This window comes from Gopherus flavomarginatus, chromosome 11, assembly GCF_025201925.1.
Source record: "Gopherus flavomarginatus isolate rGopFla2 chromosome 11, rGopFla2.mat.asm, whole genome shotgun sequence".
Taxonomy (NCBI): Eukaryota; Metazoa; Chordata; order Testudines; family Testudinidae; genus Gopherus; species Gopherus flavomarginatus.
Genome location: NC_066627.1, coordinates 4,191,369 through 4,202,166, shown reverse-complemented (window position 1 = coordinate 4,202,166; position 10,798 = coordinate 4,191,369). Strand labels below are relative to the sequence as shown.

At 56.3% G+C, this 10,798-nt stretch overlaps 1 protein-coding gene across 1 annotated transcript in view; it reads left to right on the top strand.

The window, feature by feature from the left end:
- The first annotated feature begins 484 nt into the window (after window positions 1–484).
- LOC127031908 (myosin-7) overlaps window positions 485–10,798 on the top strand; it is a 32,354-nt gene continuing 22,040 nt past the window's right edge. The window contains exons 1-19 of the mRNA XM_050918914.1: window positions 485–557; window positions 1,078–1,286; window positions 1,725–1,868; window positions 2,517–2,673; window positions 3,221–3,248; window positions 3,632–3,743; window positions 4,435–4,527; window positions 5,050–5,113; window positions 5,230–5,328; window positions 5,907–6,010; window positions 6,130–6,268; window positions 6,368–6,486; window positions 6,941–7,090; window positions 7,380–7,550; window positions 8,468–8,777; window positions 8,992–9,065; window positions 9,426–9,513; window positions 10,152–10,269; window positions 10,367–10,490. Of these exons, the coding sequence (XP_050774871.1) occupies window positions 1,086–1,286; window positions 1,725–1,868; window positions 2,517–2,673; window positions 3,221–3,248; window positions 3,632–3,743; window positions 4,435–4,527; window positions 5,050–5,113; window positions 5,230–5,328; window positions 5,907–6,010; window positions 6,130–6,268; window positions 6,368–6,486; window positions 6,941–7,090; window positions 7,380–7,550; window positions 8,468–8,777; window positions 8,992–9,065; window positions 9,426–9,513; window positions 10,152–10,269; window positions 10,367–10,490 (2,295 nt within the window). The 5' untranslated portion in view covers window positions 485–557; window positions 1,078–1,085. The remainder of the gene's footprint in view (window positions 558–1,077; window positions 1,287–1,724; window positions 1,869–2,516; window positions 2,674–3,220; window positions 3,249–3,631; window positions 3,744–4,434; window positions 4,528–5,049; window positions 5,114–5,229; window positions 5,329–5,906; window positions 6,011–6,129; window positions 6,269–6,367; window positions 6,487–6,940; window positions 7,091–7,379; window positions 7,551–8,467; window positions 8,778–8,991; window positions 9,066–9,425; window positions 9,514–10,151; window positions 10,270–10,366; window positions 10,491–10,798) is intronic.

The window sequence follows — 10,798 nt, the reverse complement described above, 5'->3', positions numbered from 1 at the left end:
CACTTTGGGGCACTCTGGGGCGGAAGGACCCCCTGCCGCGGGTCTTCGGGGCACTTTGGGGCACTCTGGGGCGGAAGGACCCCCTGCTGCGGGTCTTCGGGGCACTGTGGGGCACTCCAGGGTGAAAGGACCCCCTGCCGTGGGTCTTCAGGGCACTCCAGGGTAAAAGGACTCCCTGCCGCGGGTCTTCGGGGCACCTCGGGGCACTCTGGGGCGGAAGGAGCCCCTGCCGCGGGTCTTCGGGGCACTTCGGGGCGGAAGGACCCCCCGCCACTGAATTGCCGCCCAAGACCCGGAAAGGAAGAAGCTTCGGGGGCTCGGGACCCATGAGAGTTTTCTGGGGCCCCCACAGAGAGTGAAGGACCCCGCTCCATGGGCCCCAAAAAACTCTTGTGGGTGTCCCTGCAGGGTCTGGGGCAAATTGCCCCACTTGCCTCCCGCCCCGGGCGGCCCTGGGCTCTGACTTGCTCCCTCTGCCTTACAGGACTCCAGACCCGCGGTAGCCAGGCCAGCCCACCTCGTTCTTCCCCCGTCGGATCGTCAGAGGAAAAGCAAAGGTAGCGCCGAAATGCGGCCTATCGAGAGTGGGGGAAGTGGCGGGCGGGGGGCTGGTTACACAGGGACCCCTCGCCCGGTGCTGAGATGTGGCTGGCTCTGGGGTGGGACACGGGCTGGTTATACGGGGACCCCTCGCCCGGTGCTGAGATGCGGCTGGCTCTGGGGTAGGACACGGGCTGGTTATACGGGGACCCCTCGCCTGGTGCTGAGATGCGGCTGGCTCTGGGGTGGGACATGGGCTGGTTACACGGGGACCCCTCGCCTGGTGCTGAGATGCGGCTGGCTCTGGGGTGGGACACGGGCTGGTTATACAGGGACCCCTCAGCAAGAGGAGGTTGCTGCCCCTTGGTAGCAGCTGCAGGAAGTGCACCCCACCTAGTCCAGCTCCCCCAGGGGATGCTGGGGTGGGGGGTTTCTGCCCCTTGAGCTCCATTGGGGAACTACAGCACCCCAGGGTTGTGGGTTCGAATCCCAGCTGGGGAGGGGCCTGGGTTGCCCATGGCTCGCTGCCGTCCGCAGAGCCCGCCATGCCGGACGCAGAGATGGCCGAGTTCGGGGCCGCCGCCCCCTACCTGCGCCAGTCGGACAAGCTGCGGATCGAAGCGCAGACCCGGCCCTTCGACCTGAAGAAGGACATCTTCGTGCCGGACGTCAAGGAGGAGTTTGTCAAGGCCAAGATCCTCTCCCGGGAGGGGGGCAAGATCACCGCCGAGACCGAGAACGGCCAGGTGCGGGGGGTGTATGTGGGGGCTATGCCCCAGACAGCCTCATCCACACAGCTCTCAACTGCCCCTCTCCAGTGTCACCGCCCCCAAGCACGGTGTCCCCCCCAGACGCCATCTACCATGGTGCCCCCAGTGCCTCCTGGGCCCCCCGTTCACGAAGGGGTGGCTGCTTCTCCCCCACACCCTCAAAGTGACCCCACCTCCTCCTTCTCCAGGAAACCCCCCTCCAGCCCCCACCCCTCATGAGTTCATCTCGGGCCCCCCAAACTCCTCTAGCCCCTCCCACCCCTACAGTGCCCCTTGGAGGCTGATCCCGGTTCCTCTGGGGGCTGCCTGCCCCAGATAGCACCTGCCTCCCCAGCCCTCCTCTTTGCATAAGGGTTCCCCACGCTAACGCCACCCGGGGCTCTCTCGGTGTGTGTGTTGGGGGTGTCTCTGCAGACAGTGACGGTGAAGGAGGATCAGATCATGCAGCAGAACCCACCAAAGTTCGACAAGATCGAGGACATGGCCATGCTGACGTTCCTGCACGAGCCGGCCGTGCTCTACAACCTCAAGGAGCGATATGCCGCCTGGATGATCTACGTGAGTCTGCGGGGGGGCGGGGGGGCTTCCTGCTGGGCTCTGCCAGCTTCCCATCTCCGGCCTCCCCCGTGGGGTGAGGGACAAAATGCCCAGACCTCCATGCGACCCACCCCTGCGTCGGGGCTGTAGTATTTCTGGGAGCTCTACATCTACAGCCGTTCTGGAGCCGGACGTTCTAGATCAGGGGAATTTGGAGCGGTTCCCCATCCAATAGCTCTGTTTAGAGCCATTCTACGTCAGCACATCAGTCCATCTTCTAGATCAGAGGGGTCAGAGGCTGAGGACTCTCTCCATCTCCTAGTTTAGAGCCGTTCTAGAAAAGAAACTCATTCACTATTTTAGATTAGGGGCTTGGAGCCATTTTAGAGCAGAAACTCAATGTCTCTTCTAGATGGTGGGTGGTGGTAGAGCAATTCTGGAGGAGGGGCTTCCGCTCCGCTTCTAGATTAAGGATGTTAGTGTCATTCCGTATTGGTGGGGGTTTCCTCTCCTGCTAGACTGCGATTGGGTGGCATTATCTCTTCTTCTAGACAGAGGTTGGGTGGTGTCATTTTCTCCTTTCTTGGATCATGGGGGAGAGGGGGAGGCATCATCTCCATTATCTTCCCATTCTCCGACCTCCTCCCCCATCCCATTCCCCCTCTCCAGACCTACTCGGGGCTGTTCTGTGTGACGGTCAATCCCTACAAGTGGTTGCCGGTCTATAACGCGGAGGTGGTGAGCGCCTACAGGGGCAAGAAGAGAAGCGAAGCCCCACCCCACATCTTCTCCATCTCTGACAATGCCTACCAGAACATGCTGACAGGTAGGGACCTAACCCTGTCCTTAACTATAGCCCTAACCATAACCATAAATATAACCCTAACCTTAACTCTACCCCAGCCATAACCCTATCCTTAACTCTACCCCTAACCATAACCATAAATATAACCCTATCCTTAACTCTACCCCAGCCATAGCCCTATCCTTAACTATACCCCTAACCATAACCATAAATATAACCTTAACCTTAATTCTACTCCAGCCATAGCCATAAATATAAATCTAACCTTAACTATACTCCTAACCATAAGCTTAACCCTAATTATACTCATAACCATAAATATACCCCTAACCCTAACTATATCCCTGGCCATAACCATAGTCTCTAGCCCTAACTATACCCCTAAGCATAAACCCCTAAGTTGCACACCTATCCCACTGCTTCCTTTCCCTCTCTGCCTACCAGCACATGTGGATGGATAAAGGATGTCCACTATGATCTGAGGAGGGGGGTACCCTGAATTGGGCAGGATGGGGCTAGGTAGCTTCTATCCACCTCATGCTGTTTCTCCTCCCCTTCTTCTTTCCAGATCGGGAGAACCAGTCAATCCTCATCACGTGAGTGTCACCCCATCCCTTCCTCTCTCGACCCCTCATCCCCCCACCAAATCACTGTACCCCAAAAACCTTTAACAGCCCCCTTGAAGTCTGATCCTGCCCCCAAAGTTTTAACCCTTCTTGTATTGTAGCCCCAACTCTTCAAGTCTTAGCCCTACCTACTAAAGTTTTAACCTCTCTGCCCCTACATTGAATTCTGAAGCCCCGCCCCCTCGCTGAATTCTGAAACCCCGCCCCCTCGCTGAATTCTGAAACCCCCCCCCCCTCTCTTAGGTCCTGACTCCTGAATTCTGCACGGAGTCTTCCTGCTTCTCCAGTGCTCAGGGTGGGTGGGGCACAGGCAGGAGGGGCTGTGTCTCACTCTCTCTCCTCCTATCCCCCAGCGGAGAATCTGGGGCGGGGAAGACCGTGAACACCAAGCGGGTCATTCAGTACTTTGCCGTCATCGCAGCCATCAGTGACCGCAGCAAGAAGGACCAGGTGGACAAGAGCAAGGTGTGGCCTCCACCCATCTATGCCTGTATCCATCCCTGTGTCCATCCACCTATGCCCATCCCCATGTCCATCTGTCCATCCCTTTACTAGTCTGTCCATCCCTGGCCTTGCGTTTATCTCAGGAGTTGGCAACCTTTGGCACATGGCCGCCCAGGTAAGCCCCCTGGCGGGCTGGGCCAGTTTGCTTACCTGCTGCATCCGCAGGTCTGGCCGATTGCGGCTCCCACTGGCCGTGGTTCGCTGCTCCAGACCAATGGGGGCTGTGGGAAGGGCGGCCAGCACATCCCTCGGCCTGCATGCTTCCCACATGGCGAACCGCAGCCAGTGGGAGCCGCGATCGGTCAGACCTGCGGATGTGTAGATAAACGCGGCAGGTAAAGAAACCAGCCCGGCCCGCCAGGGTGCTTACCCTGGCAGGCCGCATGCCAAAGGTTGCCAATCCCTGGTTTATCTGCTACCATCCATCCATCCCCATCCCTCCATCTCTGTACCCACCTATCTGTCCCATTCCTATATCTGTTCACCCGTCCATCCATCCCCCTGTCTGTCTGTCCATCCTCACGTATGTCCGTATGTCCATCCATCTATCTCTCATTCTTCCCATCGCCCATTCTCTGTCTCACTCCTCCCTTTCTCCCCTCTAATTATTTCCGTTTCCTTTTCCCTCATCCATATGATGTTTCTCCCTCAGGGGACCCTGGAGGATCAAATCATCCAGGCCAACCCTGCCCTGGAGGCCTTTGGCAATGCCAAGACTGTGAGGAATGATAACTCATCCCGATTCGTGAGTATCCTGGAATTGGGGTGGAGATGAAGAGCTGGGAGAGGGGCATGTGGGGCTGTGTCTGGGGCGGGAGCTCTGGAGAACGAAGCCATGGGGCTGTTGTCGTAGATGTGGGGGTCGGTGGAGGAGGTTATGGGGTGGGGTTGGTGGGGAAGGAGGTTGTGTGGTTGTGTGTCTGGGGGGAGAGGTCTATGTGGTTGTATGTGGGGTGGAGGTGTCTTTGGGGGAGGGATCTATGGGGTTGTCTATGGAGTTTGGGAGTCTGAAGGGAGTGTCTGGGATGGGAGAGTCTATAGGGAAGGAGATTACGGGGCTGTCTGTCAGGTGGGAGATCCGGGGGAGAAGTCTCGGTGGCTGTCTATGGGGATTGAGATCTGAAGGGCCACGTATGGGGTGAGTGGCTCTGGGGAAGAAGGTGGTGCGGCTGTGTGGGAGTCAGGGGAAGGGGTCTGTATGTGGAGTCTGTGGGGCTATCCCTGCTGTACTAGCCCCTAATCCTGAGCATTCTCCCTCTCTCTTTAGGGTAAATTCATCCGGATTCATTTTGGGGCGACGGGGAAGTTGGCTTCAGCTGATATAGAGACCTGTGAGTGTGATGAGTGTCAATGCTCTCTGCCTCCATCCTGGGCCTCATGGGTTTATGTTTCCTCTCTGCCTCTCCCCACACCTTCTCTCTAACCCACTCTTCCCTCTTTCCCTCAGATCTCCTGGAAAAATCCAGGGTCATCTTCCAGCTTAAATCTGAGAGGAGCTATCACATCTACTACCAGATCCTGTCCAACAAGAAGCCAGAACTCCTGGGTGAGAATCTTCAGCAACCCAGGCAGATTGTGCTTGGGCTGTAGTGAACAGCCCCATGTCTATGTGAGTGTGTCTAGCTGAGTGGCTTCACGTCTTCATGAGCTGAGTGGTGTGTCCACAAAGCTTGTTAAGGTGACTGGACTCTAGTATCCTTCAACTGAGTTCCCTTGAGTCTTGCAAGTAGAGTGGAGTGACCTTATGTCGCGTTGATTTGAAATGAGCCGAGCGTTCTCACATCGTAGTATGTTTAAAGGCATCAAATCTTGTTGAGTAGCGTGGCCTCCAGTCTTGTTAGATTGAGCTTAGCGTCTTCAAGTCTGGCTGAGATCCTCAAATCCAGAAGAGCTGAATTCAGTGTCCTCAAGTCCTGTTGAGTCTGGGTGACTTGACTCATGTTGGGTTGAGTGAATTCAGGTCTTGAGGAATTGAACTGAGTGGCCCCAAGTCTTTGATCTCTCCTTGCTGAGCTGGTTTTGGTTGAGTGGCATCCTCACTCTTTCACTAAGTTGAGTTGCGCAGATGTGTCATCTAGACAAGGGTCGTGTGTCCATCCGTAACCTATCAGCTTCCCTCTGCAGACATGATGCTGGTGACCAACAACCCATATGACTACGCCTTCATCTCTCAAGGAGAGACAACGGTGTCTTCCATTGATGATGCTGAAGAGTTGATAGCCACCGATGTGAGTATAGCCAAGGCCAGCAGGGGACCAGAAGACTCTCGAGGGACCACTTGCTGGGAAGCCATTGCTGCCTCTTCTTCAGTTGGAAGCCTTGACATTTTGTCCCTCTCCCAATACAGAGCGCCTTTGACATCCTGGGCTTCACCCAGGAGGAGAAGAACTCCATGTACAAGCTGACGGGCGCCATCATGCACTTCGGAAACATGAAGTTCAAGCAGAAGCAGCGCGAGGAGCAGGCCGAGCCTGACGGCACCGAGGGTGGGCACCAGTGGCGACTAGGGCCAATGCAGGGTGGGGATTGGTCATGCCCAGGGCTGGGGCAATGGAAGATGAACATTGTCTCCTTTGCTTTTCCAGAGGCGGACAAATCCGCCTACCTGATGGGGCTGAACTCATCAGATCTACTGAAGGGTCTTGTTCACCCACGGGTCAAGGTGGGAAACGAGTATGTGACCAAGGGGCAGACTGTCCAGCAGGTGAGAACCCGCTTCCTTCCTTCCTTCCTTCCTTCTCCTTTTTCACTCCTTCTTTCCTCTCCTCTTTCTGTCTTATTTTTTCTTTCACTCTTTCTTTGTGTCTCATTCTTTCTTATATTTCCTCCACTTTATCGTTCTTTCTGTCTCGGTATCTTCCAATGTTTTTCTTTCTTTTATTCTTTTACTTTGCATGTTTCTCTTTCTCTCACTGCTTCATCTTTCTTTCTTTCTTTCTTTCTTTCTTTCTTTCTTTCTTTCTTTCTTCTCTACATTTCACTATTTCTTCCCTGTTTCTCATTCTTGCTTTCAGCTGAATTGAGCCTGGGTGATTGGAAATGGGTCTCATGAGTTCAGCCCAGAGTGCGGGGATCCATGCTCAGGGACCACCAGGCCTGGGATTCATCCTCCCAGCCTGCAAGAGCAATAGGTAACCAGGTCGTTTGTCATCCTCCAGGTATCTTACGCTGTAGGAGCCCTGGCCAAGTCCGTGTATGAGAGGATGTTCGGCTGGATGGTGACCAGGATCAACAACACCCTTGAGACGAAGCAGCCGCGTCAGTATTTCATTGGAGTGCTGGACATTGCTGGCTTTGAAATCTTCGATGTAAGTGATTCCCCCCGCAGGGGGTCCTGTAGGGAGCAGGGCAGGGGCACTGGCTATGGGGGAGCTCTTGGCTACTCCAGCTCCAGCCTCTCCCAGCAGAGTGTGTTGTAGGGAATGCTGGCTGTGGTGCAGTTCCTCCCTTCCTCCATTAGGTGGCTTTATAGCAAAGCACCACCTGGTAGGCACAGTTACACTCTGGTATGTCTTCCCCAGATGCCTCTATGCTCTCACCATAGCAGGGGGCACTTTTTGTTCTCACTCATCTCTTGTTCCCCAATCTCCTCTCCAGTTCAACAGCTTTGAGCAGCTCTGCATCAACTTCACCAACGAGAAGCTGCAGCAGTTCTTCAACCACCACATGTTCGTGCTGGAGCAGGAGGAGTACAAGAAAGAGGGGATCGAATGGGTGTTCATTGACTTTGGCATGGACCTGCAGGCCTGCATAGACCTCATCGAGAAGGTACTTCCCAACGCCACTCCATCACAACCCTCCTTGCCTCCGTCGCGGCTGCTGGAGTAGGATCTGCAGTCCAGTTTTGCTTCTCATTTCCAGCCTTGGTTGATCCCTGGCCAGTTCATCCCATTTTGCTCTTGTGCCGATGTTCTCCTTTCACTTCATCAGCTCTTCTCCCTCCCTGGTGTCTCCCTCCCACAATGTATTCATTGAGCACCCAGATCCCCTCTCAGCCTGTGTTTGACGCTAAACAGGCCCAGCTCTTTCATTCGCCTCCCATAAGACCTGCTCTCCATTCCCCGGATTGTCCCAGCAGCCCTTCTTTCTGGAACAGGTGACTGGAATTGCACACCGGATCCCAGATGAGGTTTTGCCAGTGCCTTGTCCAATGGCATTAAAACCTCCCTGTCTCTCCTGGAAAAACCTGTCCTGACAAGCCGTAGGACAGCGCTGGCCTTTTCCACAGCCACATCATGTCCATTACAATGTCAGTTTCCGGGTCAGAGCTCGGAGCCCTCTGGACACTAAAGCAGGGCCCACAAGAATTTGGGAGGAAGAGAATCTAATTCCCTGGGGCAGCATTAAGCTGCTTATCCCCAAGACCAGCCTTTCTGTTCCTGCAGCCCCTGCCTCATTCACTCCATGCTTTGCAACTCATGCAGCACGTGGGGCAGGATCTGGCAGACACAGCCCTGGTTCAGTCCATGCCAGGCGCTGAAAGAGGCAGGGTCCAGCAGACAGAGGCCTGGCTGGGCCCGGAGCTGGGCCAGGCCAGGCGCTAATTGAGGCAGGGTTCTGTGGGAACACAGCACATGATCACAGATTGAAGTTGTCTCTTATGAGGGGCAGAATTAAGGGTAGAGAGGCAGCCTTAATCCTTTGCTGTATGCCTGTGGTGACTCCTAGTTGTCTCTGTCCGGCAGCCCATGGGCATCATGTCCATCCTGGAGGAGGAGTGCATGTTCCCCAAGGCGACGGACATGACCTTCAAGGCTAAGCTCTTCGACAACCACCTGGGCAAGTCAGCCAACTTCAGCAAGCCACGGAACATCAAGGGGAGGCCGGAGGCGCATTTCTCCCTCATCCACTATGCCGGCACGGTGGACTACAACATCCTGGGCTGGCTGCAGAAGAATAAGGACCCGCTCAATGAGACAGTGGTGGGGCTCTACCAGAAATCTTCCCTCAAACTCCTTGCCCTCCTCTTTGCCAACTATGCGGGGGCTGACACAGGTAAGACCCCTCTCCCCTGAGTCCCAGCCCCCTGCTCTAACCACCAGACCCCTCTCCGCTGAATCCCAGCCCCCCGCTCTAACCAACAGACCCCACTCCCCTTGCATAGCCAGAGAAAGAACCCAGGAGTCCTGGGATCCCAGCCCCCTCCCCCCTGCTCTAACCACTAGTCCCCATTCCCTTTCTAATGGGTATGGGTCTCTCTCCCTCACAGCCCATGAAGGCGGGAAGGGGAAAGGATCAAAGAAGAAGGGTTCATCTTTCCAGACGGTGTCAGCGCTGCACAGGGTAAGGGGGCCCCGGGGGCCGGTGGCCAAGTTGGGGTTCTGACCTCCTGTAGGATCAGCTCTGCTAGAGGAGATTCCTAACAGACCCTCTTTGTCTCTCTCTCTTTCTTGTTCTGTCTTCTTTGCCTCTCCTTGACTCTTGCTTTCTCATTCTGTCCATCTTTCTGCCTCCCTTTCTGTCTCATTCCATCATCTGTTTTTCATTCTGTGTTTCGTTGTTCATCTCTCTCACTTCTTTCTTTCTTTCTTTCTTTCTTTCTTGTTCTCTCCATTCCTTTATGCCTCTCTTTGCCTCTTTCTCTTTATCCATCCGTCTCGCCTTTTCTGTCCTGTTCTCTTCATCTCTCCCCCTCGCCCCCAGGAGAACCTGAACAAGCTGATGACAAACCTGCGCTCAACTCACCCCCACTTCGTCCGCTGCATCATCCCCAATGAGACCAAGTCTCCAGGCACGTGACTCCCCCTCCCTCACCAGCCTCTGCCCACTGGGCGCCGCTACCCCTCGGGGGAGGGGAAGTCACCGGCTCCAGGGTTGTTCAGGACTGTTTAGAGGGAGGGGTCGTGGCTAAGGACTGAAAGCTAAAGGATTAGGGGGTGGGGAGTATGTTTGCTTGGTTTTCCTGTCTCTGTTGCCCTCCATCCCTCCCCAGAGGCGAGGGGACCTGGCTAAAGGGAGAGGGGAGGGGCTAAGGGGAAGAGGGGCGTATTCATTTCTTGCATAAATTATCCACTCACCATTTCTTCCTCTGGCTGAGGGGTGTGATTAATGGGGAAATGGGCGTGGCTGCATGGTTCTAGATTGGGCCCCCCTTCCACTTCTGTCCCTACCTAAAGGGCAGAGTGGGTGTGGCCTAACGGGCAGACACTGCCCCCACCCAAACCAATCCCTCCCCAAAGGTGCCGGGCAGGGCTAAAGGCAGGGGGGCGCCACTCAGTGGGAAGGGGCGGGGCCTTTATTTGCATGAATAAGGCTCCCTATCCACCCCCTCTCCAGAGGCAAGGGGCGTGGCCAAGAGGTAAAGGGAGGGGCCTGTGGTGGCCAGGCTCCACCCCTTTCCTTCACTAACCTCCGTTTTCCTGCCTCCAGGGGTGATGGACAACCCCCTGGTGATGCACCAGCTGCGCTGTAACGGGGTGCTGGAGGGCATCCGCATCTGCCGGAAGGGCTTCCCCAACCGCATCCTCTACGGGGACTTCAGACAGAGGTGGGTCTGCCCCCCCGGGGCACTGCTGCATGGGAAGCTCGCAGCATCACGGGACGGGCTCAGAGATCCAGGAACACTAACGATCCCCTCCCCCCAGGTACCGTATCCTGAACCCTGCGGCCATCCCCGAGGGCCAGTTCATTGACAGCCGCAAGGGGGCGGAAAAGCTGCTGAGCTCCCTCGATATCGACCCCAACCAGTACAAATTCGGGCACACCAAGGTGAGGGGGAGGAGCCCATGCGGGTGGGCAGAGCCTGTGGGGGGAAAGGGTCCCAGATAGCCACACCCCCAGGAACCAGGGACGGTACGGGTGTGCTGGCATTGGGGGCGCTGTGCTGGGGGGGTCCCAGCCTTGCACTAGTGGGCGCTGGGCCAGGGGGGTCGCAGCCTCATGCTCGGGGCTGCTGGGCTGTGGGGGGGTCCCAGCCTAGTGCTCGGGGGCACTGGGCTGTAGGGGGGTCCCAGCCTGGTGCTCGGGGGTGCTGGGCTGTGGCGGGGTCCCAGCCTCGTGCTCGGGGGTGCTGGGCT